We start from the raw sequence: 19,445 nt of genomic DNA, 5'->3' as shown, positions 1-19,445 counted from the left end.
TAATCCCAGCACTTTGGGAGGCCGAGGCAGGCGGACCAAGTGAGGTTGGGAGTTCACGACCAGCCCGACCAACATGGAGAAACCCCATCTCTACTAAAAATACAAAATTAGCTGGACCTGATGGTGCATTCCTGTAATCCCAGCTACTCGGGAGGCTGAGGCAGGAGACTCGCTTGAACCCAGGAGGCAGAGGTTGTGGTGAGCCAAGATCGTGCCATTGCACTCCAGCCTGGGCAAAAAAGGGTGAAACTCCATCTCAAAAAAAAAAAAAAAGAAAGAAAGAAAACCAAAAAACAAATTCTGGAGCTGAAAAGTACAATAACTGAAATGAAAAACTGAGTAGCACCTGGGCACGGTGGCTCATGCCTGTAATCGTAGCACTTGACAGACTGAGGCAGGAGAGTCATGTGAACCCAGAAGTTCAAGACCAGCCTGGGCAACGTGGGGAGACCCCATCTCTAGAGAAAGAAAAAAGAAAAAAATTGACTAGAGAAATTCAAAGGCAGACTTGAGCAGGCAGAAGGAAAAAGCAGATAATTTGAAGATAGGACAGTTACTAAGTCTGAGGAACAGAAAGGACAAAAGACTGAAGAGCAGTGAACAGAGCCCAAGAGACCTATGGGACACCTTCAAGCAAACCAACATAGATTGTGAGAACTCCAGAAGGAGAAGAAAAAGAATCACATTACTGCACTCCAGCCTGGGCAACAGAGCAAAACTCCATCCCCGCCCCACCCCAACAAAAAAAAAAAAAAGGAAAAAAAAAGAAAAACAAAGAGGCAGAGAAAATATTTGAAGACATAGCCAAAAGATACCCAAATTTAATGAAAGACATGAATATAAACATCCAAGAATCAGAGACTGGGCGCGGTGGCTCACGCCTGTAATCCCAGCACTTTGGGACGCTGAGGTGGGCAGATCACCTGAGGTCAGGAGTTTGAGACCAGCCTGGCCAACATGGTGAAACCCCATCTCTACTAAAAATAAAAATTAGCCAGGCTTGGTGGTGCATGCCTGTAATCCCAGCTACTTGGGAGGCTGAGGCAGGAGAATGGCTTGAACCCGGGAGGCAGAGGTTGCAGTGAGCCGAGATTGCGCCACTGCACTCCAGCCTGGGCAACAGAGCAAGACTCCATCTCAAACAAAAAAAAAAAAAAAAAAAAAAATCCAAGAATCTCAATGAGCTTGAAGTAGAATGAACTCAAAGAGACCCATAGTGAGACACCTTATAATCAAACTGTCAAAAACTAAAGACAAAGAACCTGAAAGGAGCAAGAAAGAAGTGACTTGTCACATATAAGAAACCCTCAATAAGAATTATAGCAGATTTCGGCCGGGCGCGGTGGCTCAAGCCTGTAATCCCAGCACTTTGGGAGGCCGAGACGGGCGGATCACGAGGTCAGGAGATCGAGACCATCCTGGCTAACACGGTGAAACCCCGTCTCTAATAGAAAATACAAAAAACTAGCCGGGCGACGAGGCGGGCGCCTGTAGTCCCAGCTACTCGGGAGGCTGAGACAGGAGAATGGCGTGAACCCAGGAGGCGGAGCTTGCAGTGAGCTGAGATCCGGCCACTGCACTCCAGCCTGGGCGGCAGAGCAAGACTCCGTCTCAAAAAAAAAAAAAAAAAAAAAAAAAGAATTATAGCAGATTTCTCACCAGAAACTTTGGATGCCAGAAGGTACTGAGCTGATATAATTAAAGTGCTAAAAGGGAAAAGAAAACAACTGTCAATCAACAATCCTGGCTGGGCACGGTGGCTCATTCCTATAATCCCAATGCTTTGGGAGGCCAGCTGAGACAGGAGGATCACTTGAGTCCAGGAGTTCAAGACCAGCCTGGAAACATAGCAAGATCCTGGCCCTACAACAAATGTTTAAAAATTAGCTGGGCGTGGTGGCACATGCCTATGGTTCCAGTTACTCAGGAGGCTTAGGTGGGAGGATCACTTGAGCCTGGGAGGTCGAGACTGCAGTGAGCTGTGATTATGCCACTGCACTCTAACCCCGGGCAATACTGCAACAAGACTGACTGTCTAAAAAAAAAAAAAAAAAAAATGTTGGGGGGAAAGCAGGGGGCGGGGTGTTTAAAAAATAGGTTGAAAGTGAAAGGAAGGCTGGGCACAGTGGCATTTGTCTGTAGTTCCAGCTACTTGGGAGGTTGAGGCAGGAGGATCACTTGAGCCCAGGATTTCAAATATAGCCTGGGCAACATAGTGAGACCCAGCTTCTAAACAAAACAAAACAGTGAAAGGATGAAAATAGATATTTCACAAAAATAGTAACCAGGTGGGGCACAGTGGCTCACGCCTGTAATCCCAGCACTTTGGGAGGCTGAGGCAGGCAGATCAACTGAGATGAGGAGTTTAAGACCAGCCTGGCCAACATGGCAAAACCCCATCTCTACTAAAAATACAAAAACTAGCCGGGCCTGGTGGTGGATGCCTGTAATCCCAGCTACTTGGGAGGCTGAGGCAGGAGAATCACTTGAACCCAGGGGGCCGAGGTGGCAGTGAGCTGAGATTGCACCACTGCACTCCAGACTGGGTGACGGAGTGAGACTGTCTCAAAAAAAGAAAAAAAAAAAAACACGAAAATAATAACCAAAAGAAGGCAGGGGTGGCTATACTATATTCATTTAAGATAAAATAGACTTAAAATCAAAAACAGTTATGAGCGCCAAAGGACACTATATATGTATATACTAACAAAACACTTAATATAGCAAAGATATAACAATGATGAACACTTAGGTACCTAATAACATCACCAAAATATATGAAGCAAACATTGACAGAGTTGAAGGGAGAAACACTTCTAGAATGATAAAGTCTTCAATTTTCCACTTGCAGTAATGAATAGAACTAGAGAGAAGGTAAGAAAATAGAGGACTTGAACAACATAATAAACCAACTAGATCTAACATACATTCCAAACACTCTACACAATGACAATGAAATACACATTCTTCTCAGGTGCACATGGGACATTATTCAGGATAGATCATAGGTTAGGCTAAAACTTAAGTTTCAATAGACTAAAAATGATAGCTATCATATCAAGTGTCTTCTCTGACCACAAAGTATGAAGTTAGAAAGAAATAATAAAAGGAAAACTAGAAAAATTACAAATTTGTAGAAATTAAACAATATGAGTGTATTGTTTAGTAAGAACCAATGAATCAAATAAGTCACAAGGGAAATCAGAAAATCCTTGGAGAAGCCAGGCACATGTTTCACCTCTGCAATCCCAGCACTTTGGGAGTCAGAGGCAGGAGGATCGCTTAAGCCTAGGAGTTTGAGATCAGCCTGGGCAACATAGTGAGACTCCATTACTACAAAAAATAAAAAAATTAGCCAGGCATGATTGCACACACCTGTAGTCACAACTAGTTGGGAGGCTGAGGTGGGAGGATTACTTACACCTGGGAGTGCCGGCCGTAGTGGCTCATGCCTATAATCCCAGCACTTTAAGAGGCCAAGGCAGGCAGATCACATGAGGTCAGGAGTTTGAGACCAGCCTGGCCAACATAGTGAAACCCCATCTCTACTAAAAATACAAAAATTAGCCAGGCGTAGTGGTGCGCACCTGTAATCCCAGCTACTAGGGAGGCTGAGGCAGGAGAATTGCTTGAACCCGGGAGGCAGAGGTTGCAGTGAGCCAAGATCATACCATTGCACTCCAGCCTGGGCAACAAGAGGGAGACCCCATCTCAAAAAAAATGCCTGGGAGGTCAAGGCTGCAGTAAGCCACAGTCATGCAGCTGCACTCCAGCCTGGGTGACAGAGCAAGACACTGTCTCAAAAAAGAGGAAAGAAAATACTTACGGATCAATGAAAAATAAAAACGCAACATACCAAAACGTATGAAAACCAGTGAGAACAATGGTAAAGGAGATATTTATAGCCATAAATAAACACATTAAAAAACAACAAGAAAGATCTCAAATCAACTACCTAATTTTGCAATTTAGAGAACTAGAAAAAGAAGACAAACTAAACTCAAAGCTAGCAGAAGGAAAGAAACAATAAAGATTAGAGTGGAGATAGGCTGGTTACGGTGGCTCACACCTGTAATCCCACCACTTTGGGAGACAGAAGTGGGTGGATGGCTTGAGCTCAGGAGTTTGAGACCAGCCTGGGCAACATGATGAAACCTCGCCTCTACAAAAATTACAAAAATTAGCCAGGCATGGTAGTGTGCACCTGTAGTCCCAGCTACTCAGGAGGCTGAGATGGGAGGATCGCATGAGCCCAGGAAATCAAGCCTGCAGTGAGCCAAGATTTCACCACCGCACTCTATCCTGGTCAACAAAGCAAGACCCTGTCTTAAAAAAAAAAAAGAAAGAAAGAAAGAAAAGAAAAGAAAGAAAAAGAAATGCAAAGAATGCATAAAATGAATTAACTCTCTAAAAGATGGGAATATAAAATGATACAACTACTTTGGAAAAATAGTTTGGCATTCTCTTAAAAAGCTAAACATTCTCCCTGCCATTCCACTCTTAGGAATATACCCAAATGAAATGAAAGCATTTACCCACATAAAGACTTGTATATATTGTAGCCACTTTAATTGTAATAATAGCTCCAAACTGGAAATAACTCAAATGTTTATCAAAAGATGAATGTATAGGTTCACACAATGGGATATTACTTAGTAATAAAGAATAAACACACAACAAAAAGGCCAAATATCGAAATAATTATCTGAGTGAAAGAAGCCAGACCATAAAAAGTACGTAGTCTATGATGCCATTTATATCAAGTAGTAGAAAATGCAAACTAGTTTATAGCAATAGAAACACGGCCGGGTGCGGTGGCTCACATCTGTAATCCCAGCACTTTGGGAATCTGAGGCAGGTGGATCATTTGACGTCAGGAGTTCAAGACCAGCCTGACCATGATCGCAAAACCCCATCTCTACTAAAAACACAAAACTAGCCAGGCATAGTGGTGTGCGCGTGTAATCCCAGCTACTCAGGAGGCTGAGGCAGGAGAATTGCTCGAACCCGGGAGGTGGAGGTTGCAGTGAGCTGAGATCCTACCACTATACTGCAGCCTGGGCAACAGAGCGAGGCTCCATCTCAAAATAATCATACAGGCCATTTAAGGAGAATTTGTCATTTGTATATCATTTTCTTTCCCATTTTTGTAAATATTGCTTAAAATAGGCTTCATGTGCTCATTATATAATTTTTGAAATACATATTTACTTTTAAAACTCTCAAGTAAAAAAAAAAACTCTCAAGTAATAAGTTGATATAATTTTAAACCAATTTTGTGATATTTTAATATCTAGTAATTCTTTTGTTAATTTGGATTGTAATGAACAACCGTGTCACGGAAGAGAAAATAATAAACAATAATGTTCTACTTGTGCAAGAATTTTGAAATGCATCCTGAAGTTACATGACGGCATTTTGAAAAGATTACTCTTGACTTCCACTTTTGGTAACGTTGGAACAGCTCTTCTGCTGAAGACAGCTAAGAAAACTGTACAAAATACTTTTAAAAAATCTTTCTAGATGCAAAATATACAAAAATCCTGAGAGATTTCCAGGCTTGGGTCCAGGAGAACATGGTAATGTAGGAAAGTGAGTCTGATGCTCAGGGTTGCTTTTGCCCTAGAATTATTTGCTAATCTCTTAGAGGCAACGGAGAGACTGAGTGTTGATTTGGAAGCACACGTGTGTGCTTATTTGGGAGAGGCAGTTGTACAGTGATACAGGAAAACATCTAGACACAGTCTGGTAACCTTTATAGACTACCCAATGCTTTGAGTTGGGGACCCTGAATGAATGTGCCATAGTGGTACCTTAAGCTGACACTCACATGGATTGCAACCTGACTGAAGACCCAGAAATCTTTAGTCCTGAACTTAGATAAAAGTGATCCTGGATGGCTGGCGCCCTTAGGCACCTGGCCAGAGAAAATAAAATATTACTAAAGGAAAATAATACAATCCTAGGCTCAAAAAATATTAAAAATTAGCCAGGTGTGGTGGTGTGTGCTTTTAGTCCCAGCTGTTTGGGAGGCTAAGATGGGAGGATGGCTTGAGCCCAGGAGGTCGAGGCTGTAGTGAGCCAAAATCACACCACTCCTCTCTAGCCTAAGCAACAGGGAAAGACCTTATCTCAAAAAAAAAAAAAAAAAGAAAAAGAAAAAGAAAAAAGAATAAAGACAGGATCTCACTCTGTCACCCAGGCTGGAGTGTAGTGACAATCATATCTCACTGCAGCCTTGAACTCCTGAGTTAAAGCGATCCTCTGACCTCAGCCTCCCAAGTAGCTGGGATTACAGGCATGTACCACCATTCCTGGCTCCGTTTTTTCTCTCTTCTTCCTCTTCTTCTTTTTATTTTTTTATTTTTTTTACTTTTTTATTTTTTAGTCATAGGGTCTCTCTATGTTGTCCAGGCTGGTCTCAAACTCCCGGCCTCAAGTGATCCTCCTGCTTTGGTCTCCCAACGTGCGGGACTTACAGGCATGAGCCACCATGCCCAGCCTGCATTTGCTTCTGTTGAGCACACAGGGACATCACCAGCCCACAAACAATTTTTCAAAATTTTGAATAGCTTAACTTTTTGGAGGCCACTCAGATGATGTGAATTTGGGCTTCACATCCACAAGCAAGTTGGCTTATGGTTACAACTTGTCAAGGATTTTCCCTACCTCTGCCCTGGGGTGAGTGTGAGGCGAGAGTAACTCCGCCTTACACCTCTTTTTTTTTTTTTTTTGAGACGGAGTTTCGCTTTTGTTGCCCAGGCTGAGGTGCAATGGCACAATCTAGGCTCACCACCTCCTTCGCTTCCCGGGTTCAAGCGATTCTCCTGCCTCAGCCCCCGAGTAGCTGGGATTACAGGCATGCACCACCACACCTGGATAATTTTGTATTTTGAGTAGAGATGGGGTTTCTCCATGTATGTCAGACTGGTTTCGAACTCCTGACCTCAGGTGATCCGCCTGCCTCGGCCTCCCAAAGTGCTGGGATTACAGGCCTGAGCCACCATGCCCAGCTTTTACTTTTATTCTTGAAATAATTTCAAACAGAGAGAAAAGTTGCCAGAACAGTTCAAAGAATTCCCGTACGTCCTTCACTTAGATTGTTCAATTAGTATTATACTGCAAATATTTCATCTAACTCTTCTTGTGCATCTCTGCATATTTTTTTTCTGATGCCTCTTTATCCTCTTATATTTCCTGAAAAAACAAGGACACTCTTCTACAAAACCGCAGGGTAACTGTCAAGCTCAGGACATTAACTTTGCTGTTATACTACCGTCTAGACCACAGCTATCATTCCAGTTTCACTGGTCATCCCAATATGTCCCTTATAGGTCCAGAATCCAATTCAGGATGACTCATTGCATTTTGCTGTAGTATCTCCTCGGTCTTTCCTTGTGGTTCTTAGCTTTGACAGTTTTGAAGGGTACAGGCCAGCGATTTTATAAAACAGTCCCAATTGTGTTTTTCTGTCTCTTCATGATTGATTCAGGTTATGCACCTATAGCAGGAATATCGTGCAAATGACGCTGTGCTGTGTTCTTCTCCATGCACTCCAGCAAGGGGCATCCATTTCGATTTGTCCCATTCCTGGTGGTAACTCTTATCACTTGATTAAGATATGTGTTGGCCAGGCCTGGTGGCTCACACCTGTAATCCCAGGACTTCGGGAGGCCAAGGTGGGCAGATCACCTGAGGTTGGGAGTTCGAGACCAGCCTGACCAACATGGAGAAACCCTGTCTCTACTAAAAATATGAAATTATCTGGGCATGGTGGCACATGCCTGTAATCCCAGTTACTCAAGAATCTGAGGCAGGAAAATTGCCTGAACCTGGGAGGCAGAGGTTGCGGTGAGCTGAGATCACGCGATTACACTCCAGCCTGGGCAACGAGAGTGAAACTCCGTCTAAAAAATAAAAGATACGTCTGCTATGTTTTGTCACTATAAAGTCATGATTTTTACTTATTTGTTAATAAGTTATTCATATAGTCATTTTACTGTAAGGTAGAACTTTTTCTTTTCCCCCACTTATTCAAATTGGTAAGGACTAGTAGATTCTTATTTGTATCCAGTGAGTTGAAACCCATTATTCATCATTATTTATTTTGATGCTCAAATTGTCCCAGATAAAGCAAGTGGGACCACCTTTAATCCAGCTTCTGGATCCTTTAGACATATTATTATCATTCTTGAGCACTTTCTGCTTCTGGAATACCAAGATGCTCCAAGTTTCTTTTGTACTTTCTCTACTCCAATTCTGAAATCAGTCATTTTTCCTTGGAGCCTGATAACTTTTAGTGGAGAATGGTATTCAGAAACCAAGATATGGCTTAGTGGCTTAGGTGTGCCCATTGCTACTGGGATATCATTACTGCTAGGCCTTCCTAGGGGGTACGGCTCATAGATATATGCATGTATATGCATCACACGTGCGCACACACACACACCCTTGTATTTATTTCAATATGTATCTACATATGTTAAAAACCACAAGTTCATCCAGATACCCCCAATTTGAATCCAACACCACAGAATTTACTCTAGTTTTCCCCCTTTCCATCTTTGGAAGCCTGGCTCCTATTTTCTTCAGTATATTTACATATTTGTTTAATCCCCTTATATGTAACTAATCGCCAGCCATGCCAGCCAACCACTCCTCGGCGTTGTGGTGACCTCATGGGCCACCATGTGGATGAGAGGGAGAGGAAAAGCTGAGGCTTTGACTTGGTGATTCCATAGGATCCTTGTCAGCTCTTTGATGCTTTGAAGAATTTTTTACACTTCACCCATTTTTAGTTGTTTTCAACAGGAGGGTTGGCCAGAATGAAATTGCCTACAGTATTTTCATAAGTTGAACAAAATCTATTTTTATGTGTTTGATGAGAAGAAAAAATTGGAAAGTACTTTGAGTGTTGCCTGTCTTCATTTGAAATTTTACCTGTATCTATTTTGTTTTGTTTTGTTTGGAGACAGAGTCTCGCTTTCTCACCCAAGCTGGAATGCAATGTCATGATCTCAGCTAACTGCAACCTCCGCCTCCCAGGTTCCAACGATTCTCCTGCCTCAGCCTTCCCAGCAGCTGGGATTACAGCCACCTGCCAACATGCCTGGCTAATTTTCGTATTTTCAATAGAAACGAGGTTTCACTACATTGGCCAGGCTGATCTCAAACTCCTGACCTCAGGTGATCCCCCCACCTTGGCCTCCCAAAGTGCTGGGATTACAGGTGCACACCACCACACCTGGCTAACTTTTGTTTTTTAAATAAATGTTTTTAAATTTTAAATAACTGAAACAGGGTTGTTGCACAGGCTACTCTCAAACTTCTGGCCTCAAACAATCCTCTTACCTTGGCCTCCCAAAGTACTGGGATTACAGGTGTGAGCCACCACCCCTGGCCTGGATCATGCTTAGTTGTAGCTCTTCATAATTTGCCAGCTCTAGACAAAAATCATAAAATGAACCACTTTCAATATACCTAATATGCAAAATGATGGAGAAAAACAGGATAGGGTCCATTGAAATTCTCCCCTCAAAAAGGAGAAGCACCACACAGCTCTCACCAGCTGCATCAGTGTTTCTCAAACTTCACTGTGTCTCAATCACCTGGAGATCTTGTTAAAACGCCACGTCTGAGTCACGGGCTCTGGGGCAGGGCCTGCAAATCTGCATTTCTAATGTTTCCAGGTGATGCGTTGCTGCCATCTGAGGACTGTGCTTTGAGTAGCAAATGTCTGGAGTGTCCATCATTCTTACTCCCCTGGTCAGGAGGATTCTATTACGTGATAAAACCAGCAAACCTTAGAGGTATTTTTAAACTTTTTATTTTTTTAATTTACAAACATACACAAGGAGAACCCCTAAGCACCACCGGGATTCACCAATCTTATTTTATAACTTTCGCTGCCTCTGAACTTTTTCTTTGTTATTTGAAAGCAAATGCAACCATTATATCATTTCAGCATGCACCTCTACCAGATAAGAATAATAAGAAACAAAAAAAAAGTATCATTATCGCACAAAACTAACAATACTTATAACACAAAATTAACAATAACTCCTTGATAATAGGTTTTTTTTTTTTTTTTTTTTTTTTTTTTTGAGACAGAGTCTCACTCTGTTGCCCAGGCTGGAGTGCAGTGGTGCGATCTCAATTCACTGCAAGCGCTGCCTCCCAGGTTTACACCATTCTCCAGCCTCAGCCCCCTGAGTAGCTGGGATTACAGGCGCCCGCCACCACACCCAGCTAATTTTTTGTATTTTTAGTAGAGACGGGGTTTTACCGTGTTAGCCAGGATGGTCGATCTCCTGACCTCATGATCCGCCCACCTCGGCCTCCCAAAGTGCTGGGATTACAGGCGTGAGCCACCGCACTCGGCAGTAACTCCTTCACAATCTGATAGTCCATACGCAGTATTCTCAGCTGCACGGTTTTTGAGCCTCTTCCCAAGCAGTAGCTGATTTTCCTGGTCAGCTCCTCCAGGGGCTCAGGTTCATTCCATTTTGCTGAACATCTTATGTTGCTGTGCTCCTTGGCCCTGGGGCTGAGTACATGGGTGTATTCATCCTACAACCGTATTTTATGGCCTGCCAATTTCCTTCTGGGGGTGGGGGTACTCTGTTTGCTAGTACACAGTGCTCTAGAATAAGGCAAAAGCTTTAGAATCATGCCTTTTGAGTCTGAGCCCTACCTTCATGGGTCTCTCCCCAGTCCTGTAGCCTTAAGGTTAGGACAGTAAACAACAGCCTGGACATGAAGCCTGGATTATCGGTCCTGCCTCCGGTTGGCAGCTCAGGTGGCCTTGTAGATATGGGAGTGGGTTTGCTTCAGGAGAAGCCTATGGGACCAGGCATCTCAAAGCCTTTTAGCTTCAAATTCCTCTAGTTTTTTCCCAGATATCTTCCCATTGCCAGGATCTCACTACATTTTAAATTAATTGGTTGTTCAATTCAGCGAGATGTGTGGTTCTCTGACCCTCTGCCTCTCCAATCCCTGGCTATAGGCAGAAAGGGCTTCCCCTAACAAAGGAACAGACTGAAGCTTATTCCTACTCTGCCGTCAGGCACCCCCTCCAGCACCCCCACCGCCCCCTGCCACTTGCATGTATCTTGTCTCTCTTACAGTCTGTCCCTGAAACCCACAAGAAGGAGCCAGCACACTCTATCCCAGCATTCTCCACTGGACCCTGAAGCTCAAGAGAGAATGACGTGTGGTTTCCTGGCCAGCTGCTTCATGATGAAATAGCAAGGATTGCCCAACACCCAGCCTAGAATAGGAGGATGATCCCATCCCTGCTCCGCTGGCACCCTATAACAGGACTCCGCAAGGCTGCACTGAGTTTCCAGGTTCCAACTCCTGTTAGGCAGGGCTCTTCTGGCTGTGTGGGACAGGATTCAAACTCAATGTTTTTTCAGCCCAAAGGGGAATTGACTGGAAAGATGTGGGCATGTCACAGAACAGCCTGGTATCAGGAAAGGCAGGAGTGAGCTGGGGCTTCCTCTACCCATCTCTCTCTTTTTTTTTTTTTTTTCTTTTGAGATGGAGTCTCGCTCTGTTGCCCAGGCTGGAGTGCAGTGGCATGATCTCGGCTCACTGCAAGCTCCACCTCCCGAGTTCAAGTGATTTTCCTGCCTTAGCCTCCCAAGTAGCTGAGATTACAGGTGCCCACCACCACAGCCAGCTAATTTTTGTATTTTTAGTAGAGACAGGTTTCACCATGTCAGCCAGGCTGGTCTCGAACTCCTGACCTCAGGTATCTACCCACCTTGGCCTCCCAAAGTGCTGGGATTACAAGCGTGAGCCACCGTGCCTGGACTCCACCTCTTTTCTTACGGGTTCTTTTCTCCCTCTGCAGGCCTCACAGAGTCACCTGGGCTTGAGGCCTCATAGAGGAGCCCTCAGTGCTGACCACACACTACAGTCCCCTGAGGAGCTACCTGACCTCTGATGGCAGGTCCACCCGGACCAATGAAGTCAGAGTGTCTGGGTTAGAGCCTGGGCATTGCCCCCAGGTGACTCGAATGTGCACGCGGGGTTGGGAACCATTGCACAATAGCTTCAGGCACCCAGAGGAAAAACTCTTGCAGTTCTCATTCATGGTTAGGGGGGCAGGACTCTGGGGAGCCTATTTAGAGTCAGGTGGCCACACCCTCTGACCAGAGGCTGGACAAGCCCCTGTGGTGCCCCGGTGGATGTGCAGGGCCGGCCAGGCCAGGCGCTGAGGGGTCAGTCCCCCAGCAGCTCCCTGCCATTTGTGTCATTCCTCCCGCCCCTGCCCTCGACTGCAGTGTACATGGCAGTCATCTCATCCGACTTGGTTTCCATCACTTTCCCTCTCACAGTCAAGGTCGAAGGAGAAGCCCAGCTGCGTTCTTGAGATCTGGGGACTTGGTGGGAGATGTGGTCACAAGGCAGGTGGTGGAGGAGGCCAGAATGGGGCTGGCCAAGGAAGGTACATAGCAGGGAAGGGGAGGTTTTGTGATGGATGCTCTCCCTAGAAGCCTGCTATGCAGTGGTCAAAGAGACTTGGATACACCGGAGAGGGTTTGGGGTGGGAGAGGTCTGAGCATGAGGGGCGGGGCTGGCACACTTCGGTTTGGGGAGATGTAGGACAAGGGACTCTGGTCTTGGGACTGACCTGGGCTGGTTTCTCTACATTCCTCTCCGGCCCTTCCCCCTCTATACTAAGGGGGGATGGTACCTGGACTTCAAGACCAAAAGCCCTTCTAACTCTGACAGTACTGCTGGGTGCAGCAAGCAGTTCCAGCCACAGTCTCTGGGCAGCCTCAGGCTGTCCCCTCCCCTCTCTGATTCTAGGAAAAGACCCTGGACCTCAGCTGGATGCTGGGGATCAGGAGAGGAGGAATGGTAGGTGTGGAAACAAGGGGCAGGATTCGGGGTGAGCAGAGCTGGGGGCTGCAGACCTTGCTCAGGACAGTCCTGATGCCCGCAAGCTCCTAACGCCCTCCCCGCATTCCCTTTTCTACATAGGGAGCTCCCACACTGTGTTCCCTCACCTATCTCTGATCCCCAGCATCCAGCTGGAGGGCCTTCCAGAAACTGTCCCTTCCCTTAGGAGGTCTCTGGAGCACAGGAACAGGGGCAGGGTTTACTACCTTGGGGCCTCTTTCCACACCAGGGGCTCCCTGACCCAGGGGCCTGCTCCCAGAGCTGGGCCAGGCCTCAGGGGCAGCCTCCAGGAGTGGGTGGGGTCCCCATCAAGGAGGACCTTGAGCCAAGGCCAAGGCCAGGCTTGGGAGGGGGTTCCCTAGACAGGGGGTAGGAGCCCTGAATTATCTCCTGCTCAGCCTTGGATATGCTGTGTAACCCACCCTGGACCTCTGTCTCCTCATCTTTCTGCCCAAGAGCCCCAGGGGTCAGCACTGACCACTCTGACCCAGGCCCCGTCCAAGTCACGCCGAGGACAGACTGAATGACACCATGATTGGGGCTGGATGTTCACTTCTCTTTCCAAAAAATATGAAACACAGAGTCTAGGTATGGCAGGGGACAGAGCCTGGCTGGGGACTGGACATTACACACCCAGGGGGCCCTTGGCGGAGGCGGGCAATTTAACAACTGGTCTGAAAGTCAAAAGAGAGAGAGCTGGTTAGTGGAGTGAGCTGTGGGGTCGGGGGACAGGGGCTGTGCATTCAGGCCCGGACATGGGTACTGGCCAGCATGGCGAGACCTTGGCCCTCACAGCAGCCCTGCCTGGGGCCCATTCCCAGGGGCAGGGGCGCCGTGGTCCGACTTAGCCATCTGTGTGGGTGGCCCCCAGCCCTGGGTGCACTGGAAGAACCTGAGACCTAAACTCAGACCCTCTTTGTCCTCGTGTGAACGTTCAGCATCCCGGCACTGCCCTTGTGGGGTTGCTGTGAGGAGCCCATGGGACTGGGGAGGGTGAAGGTTTCTGCTCACCCCAAGGACCTGGGTACTAAGGTACCTCTTGGCCACTGCTGTAACTCCAGAGCCCAGCACATAGCAGACAGACACCCACGCGGCTCTTCAGTGAGTAAACAGCCGGGCTGGTGCCTGAGGGCCTGTCTCCAGGGATGCATGCTGGTGCCCACCAGGCTGTGCAGACAGGACCGTGCCTGGACCTGCATCCATGTGTGTGCCTGGGGGCTGGGTCCTGCCTCTGGTCTCTCTGAGGATCTGGGTCTCGGATTGCAAGGTGGGTGCTTGCATTGAGGACAAGCTACTCAGAGCACCTATGCCCATCCTATGCCCCAGTGGCCCTGCCCAGGGTGCTGCGAGGCTGGCTGGATGCTGGACGAGGGGGCCACCGGGTGGGGGGCTGGCCAGGGCAGGAGGAGCTCAGACGTACTCTCGGGCAGCAGCAGAGGGTCCAGGCCGATAGGGCTGCGGGCTGCTGTTGGGTCTCTCTGGCTCCGGGCACGTGCAGCAGAGGAAGGAGCCCCCCAGCACGGCCAGGCCAGCTGAGGCCCAGCCCACAAACAGGGCTGGGCCAAATTCATACCTGCAAGGGGTAGGGAGAATGGCATCAGGTGCGGCTGCTGCCTCAGGTTGTTCCCAGTCCCTGCCCTGGCAGAGGAAGGGCAGAGGGTGTGGAGCTGGAGGCTGGAGCCACACGATCTCTTCCATATGTCCAGATAAACTGAGGTGAATGCTCTTCCTTTCTCCCTCCCGCCAGCCCAGAAGATCAACACCACACAGGGTGACCCGGCCCAGGTGGGCGTGAAGGCTAGATAGTGGCTTGGCCTCCAGCTCCTGCTCTGGGCAATCTTGGGCTCATTTCCTGGTCTGGCCAGTGGAGGGGGCATGGGAGGGCCTGAGAGGTCTGCATGGGAGGAGTGGGGCAATCCCTGCCATCTTTTTTCCCAGTCACAGTCTGGCCCACAGAACTCCCAGCCAGGACTGCTCCCGCTGCCCTCTGGAGAAGGCCAGACCTTTCCACCTGGCACTCTGGGCTCTCCACACCCAGGCCCTGCTGGCCAGTCCAGCCCCGCTCCTAGGTCTCACTGCCTTAGTACCTTTGCACAAGGCACCCCCTCCTGGGGCACCAAGCCCCCCAGCCCGCCACTCCCGTGCCTCCCCAGTTCCTTCTCTGCCTTCAGAGCCCAGTTCAGATGCCTCCTCCTCGTGGGGTGTTTCCTTGACATCCTCTGTGTTCACACTGCCCCTTGCGTGACTCCACTGCCATGCTTTCTTCAGGAGGCCTCAGCCCCTTGCTTGTCCGGCCCCCTGGGAAGCCCCTTGAGGGCAGACAGAGCCATTAGTGTCCCCAGGACCCAGCACAGGGCCTGGCAGCCCGAGTGGCATCGGGGACTGTTGAAGGGATCGGGGGCTGAGTCCTATCCTGACATGCCTAAGCTGGACCTTGCTTGGCAGATTTTGTGGCTGCAGCTGCCGCCCAGGGAACAAACCTTGTACCTGAGATCTCCTCCCTCCCCTCCCTTCTCCACATCTCTGCCTCCTCCAGGGATCCCTCCCGATTGCAACAGCCCGGGCATCTTTTCTTATCCTCTCTCCACTCCAAGGCCCAAAGTCCATTGGGATGTCTAGGTTTGAGACTGTCTCATTCTCTGCTCCTGGCTAGGTTGAGAAGTGAGGGAGGAGCCAAGGTGGGCCAAGGCCCTTTGCAGAGCACCCCCTTCTGTTTCCATGCCCACAGCCTTACAAGTCCCGGTTATCTCCTGAATATCAGCCTGATTTCTACTGCTCCCTCCCTGGCGCCCCAAACCCTCTGCTCAGACCTTTGGGACAGCCGCCTTCCTGGTGTCACTCCCTCCCCACCATTCTGCACATCACAGCCAGAGGGCCTGCCGCTGCCTCCACTCGGATGAGGAACAAAATCTTCCTATGGTTGCAAGGCCCTCCACAATCTGCCTTTATTCTCAAGTTTCTTCCTGGCTCAGAATAACTGCTGCCTCCTGCAGGAAGTCATCTCAGCCCTGCTGCCACCAGCAGAAATGCCACACCCTCACCTGCGTCTTGCTGGATATGGACAACCATGCGTGAACTGGTGCTCAGTTTCTAGCCCCATTTTACAGAGCAGGAAACTAGGCACAGAAAGATTAAGTAACTTGCCCAGGTGACACAGTGCATGCAAAGCTGGGATTGATTGATTCATTGATCGTTTGATTTTTTTGAGACAGAATCTCGCTCTGTCACTCACACTGGAGTGCAATGGCATGATCTCGGCTCACTGCAACTTTCGCCTCCCGGGTTCAAGCTATTCTCTTGCCTCCTCTGCCTCCCAAGTAGCTGAGATTACAGGCGCCCGCCACCACGCCCAGATAATTTTTGTATTTTTAGTAGAGATGGGGTTTCACCATGTTGGCCAAGCTGGTCTTGAACTCCTGACCTCAGGTGATCCACCCACCTTGGCCTCCCAAAGTGCCAGGATTATAGGCGTGAGCCACTGCACCCGGCCAGAGGTGGGATTGAAACCCAGAGTCAGGGCACTTAGGTCCTTAGAGAGTCCTTGCTGCACCTGGGGGCCCATCAAAGGCTTCCCGCCCCTATGGAGGGCCCCACCACACTACTCCTGGCGCCCCCCTTTAAAGCTTCTTGGACAGCAGCTGGACCCTGTCCTCCACTTCCCCCACCAGGTGATCCAGTGGACAAAGGTCAGTGGTCCCAGAAGAGGTGAAGCAAAAGACCCAAGCCCTGGCACCCACCTGGCATTGACAGGTGTGCTTGGGTTGAAGAACTCCTGGGTCACCAGGGTGGCATACCACGAGACGGCAGTCAAAGTGCAGAGGCCTAAGGACAAAGCAGAGGGGCGTTCAGCTCTGCTCTGGTCCCCCGAGGCCACTGGGGCTGGGGCTGCCTGCCATGGCTGTGACTGTGGAGGAGTGAGGGGCACTCACCTGCCAGGATGAAGAGGGCTCCCCCGGCGATGGCGACACGGCCCTTGGCAGTGGGGTTGCTGTCTCCCACCCGTGTGCACTTCATGCCAACTACGCTGAGGACCATGGCCACGAAGCCCAGGAGCACGGCCACCACCATCAGGGCCCGCGCTGATTGGATGTGACCTAGGGTGGGCAGGGTGACGCTGAGTCGGGCTGGCGGGGATGGGGGTTGGGTTGGTGCCTGGGGTTGGTGGAAGGTTCGGTCCAGCTTGACAGAGGCTTGAGCAGGAGCTGGCCTGCGGGTCAGACCACCTGCTGGCAGGTGCAGGATAGTGAGGAGTGACAGCCTGCGACAGGAGGACAGGGTGTGGGGGTGAGTCCGCTCACCCTTGCAGGCTTTTCTGGTGGTATGATTCACTCTGCTGTTGCTTTCTGGCCTGGGGACTCCCTCTTGGGCTTGACCCATCCTCCCAAGCAGCTGAGGGCAGCTCCAGGGTCCCCTCAGATTTGGTAGAGGGAAGAGCTGGGGGCATCTGAGTCCCAGCTCAACTCAGCCTAGGCCCCACAGCAACCCCTCCCCAGCAGCCATTCAGACAACGGTCACTTTCCCTCCGCCCATGGCAGCTGGAAGCCTCTTCATGGGTGCGTGGGTCCGGCCTGGGCCCTGGGGGGCGTTCAGGAGACCTGGGTCCCTCAGAGAGGCTAGACGACCTGCCTGAACTGACCAGCCTGAACTGGCACGATGGGGCTGGTTGATGGCCGCTCTGCTCCCAGCTCCCATGGGGAGCAGATTGCCCCAGGGGGTCCTGGGCAGATTGCAGGTGGATCACCTCCACCCCAGAGTTAGAGCTTCGGCGGTGCCTGTCAGGCTCAACTCCACACCCCAGAAGGAGAGGTACTGCATGCAGATGCACCTGTCGGTGCATGCATGTGCACGTGCGTGTGTGTTTGTGTGCCTGCGTGTGCGTGTGTGTTCGCATGCGTGTGCATGCACCCATACGCTGGCACACAGGCCTGGGAGCAGGACTGGGGAGCAGGTGTGCATTGTACAGTGTGTGTCTGTCTGCTGAGTGTGGGGAGAAGTGGGTGAAGGGTCTTAACTGAGCCTTTCAGAGTGCCACAGGTATTAGTATTCCCCTTTGGAGACGAGAACATCACAATGGGAAGAGGTTTGGTGACTGGTTCAAAGTTACAGTGACAGAGAAGAAATCTGGACCCACAGCTGCCAGACCCTAGAGCCCTCCCCTCCTGCAGGGCAGCAGGCTGGCCTGGACTGTCGATGGGCACAGGGCAGTAGTGGGGAATTGTAGAGTGGGGGCTGGAGGATGGAGCCCAGTGTAGACAGCAGACTGTGAGGAAAGCTTGCTCCAGACCCCTCTGCTGTTCCCACCTCCCACCTCCCACCTCCCACCCTGCCGGCCTCAGGCCTACCGTCCAGGGCGAGCAGCGAGTCGTAGAGCTTGCACTGCACTTGCCCGGTACTCTGGGAGGCGCAGGACATCCAGAGCCCTTCGTAGAGGCCCACGGCGGTGATGATGGCGTCGCCTGCGTAGGAAGACTGCTTCCACTGCGGCAGGGCTGTGCTAGCAATGATGCCTACCCAGCCACCAAGGGCCAAGAAGTAGCCCAGGAGCTGGAGGCCTGAGTTGGCCATGGCCTGGGGGAGGGGACCGAGGGTCCCGGGACTCAGAGCTGGGCCAGGGTCCCAGCAGGGGCTGTGGTCATGGCCAGGTGGGAGGAGCAACTGGGCAGGGGGAGCAGTGAGAAGGAGGGTCAGAGGCAGAGAAGGAGAGGTGGTGGGGCGGCAGCGGCTGGAGCAAAGGCAGTGGCTCTGGACTCCAGAATGCAGGGGGAGGCCCAGGGGCTGGAAAAGGCCAGGGCCCGCCCACAGCAGCTGCCTAAGCCAGAGCAGGGTCCCCAGCAAAGCTCATGCCCAGCCCCCTGGGGGCGGAGGGCCGGCCCATGGCCCAGGTGGTGTCCCTGCTCCGCCCCCTTCCCTAGGGATAGGGAAGGGAGGGGCTGAGAGGAATGACCCAGCTGCCCTCAGGGCCTTTCCCCCCAGGGAAACCCCTTTAGGAACCTGATTCGGGTGCCCTAAAATTCAGATAATCGCTCACCCCAAAAACCAGCCCTGGGAGGATGGGCTTCGCTCTTGCAAGGCTGATGTAACCCTTGGGGTTTTCTGCCCTTTGACTTTAGGACAGAAGGGAAAGGGATGCCAGTTTGCAGCAGGTAAAACTAGAGTTAGACGTCAAGGATAACTTTTTGGCAGGGGCTCTGAAGCTAGATGTGGGGAGGCTGAGCTAGGGGTGGGGTGTTGGGAAGAGGGGTCATGGGTACCTGGGAGCTGTGTGTGCCAAAAATCAGGGAGGCCAGACCAGGAAATAAGTACTGTGGGGTCTTTTTTGAGATCTGAGGGGGACAGAAAAGGGGCCCTATCAAGGCTGGGCCAGTGCTGGCTGCCGGCCAGCAAGGGGCCTGGTGGGGAGCTGGGGAGACTGCCCCGACCTTCTGGCATCAGCCTGAAGGAAGGCGGATTGCTCAGCCCCTTAATCCCCTTGCTGGCTGGCTTAGTAGCTCCCGCTGGGACTGGAACACTGGGCCCTGGCCCCCAGCTCTAGA

General features: G+C 50.1%; 1 protein-coding gene across 2 annotated transcripts; it reads right to left on the bottom strand.

Moving 5' to 3' along the window:
* Positions 1–11,540: 11,540 nt before the first annotated feature.
* CLDN19 (claudin 19) lies at positions 11,541–18,662 on the bottom strand. 2 transcript variants are annotated; one of them, XM_023221594.2, is made up of 5 exons: positions 18,255–18,662; positions 16,842–17,006; positions 16,650–16,734; positions 14,333–14,485; positions 11,541–13,586 (listed from the first exon to the last, which is right to left on the bottom strand). In XM_023221594.2, the coding sequence occupies exons 1-5, from the start codon at positions 18,475–18,477 to the stop codon at positions 13,538–13,540; spliced, it is 675 nt and encodes a 224-aa protein (XP_023077362.1). In that variant the 5' UTR covers positions 18,478–18,662; the 3' UTR covers positions 11,541–13,537. The 2 variants fall into 2 exon arrangements, with proteins under 2 accessions (XP_023077362.1, XP_023077363.1); XM_023221595.2 differs by lacking the exon at positions 16,650–16,734 and having other exon boundaries at positions 11,541–14,485.
* Between the last annotated feature and the right edge of the window lie 783 nt (positions 18,663–19,445).

Source organism: Piliocolobus tephrosceles, chromosome 1, assembly GCF_002776525.5.
Source record: "Piliocolobus tephrosceles isolate RC106 chromosome 1, ASM277652v3, whole genome shotgun sequence".
Classification (NCBI taxonomy): Eukaryota; Metazoa; Chordata; class Mammalia; order Primates; family Cercopithecidae; genus Piliocolobus; species Piliocolobus tephrosceles.
This window is presented reverse-complemented; position numbering and strand designations above follow the sequence as displayed.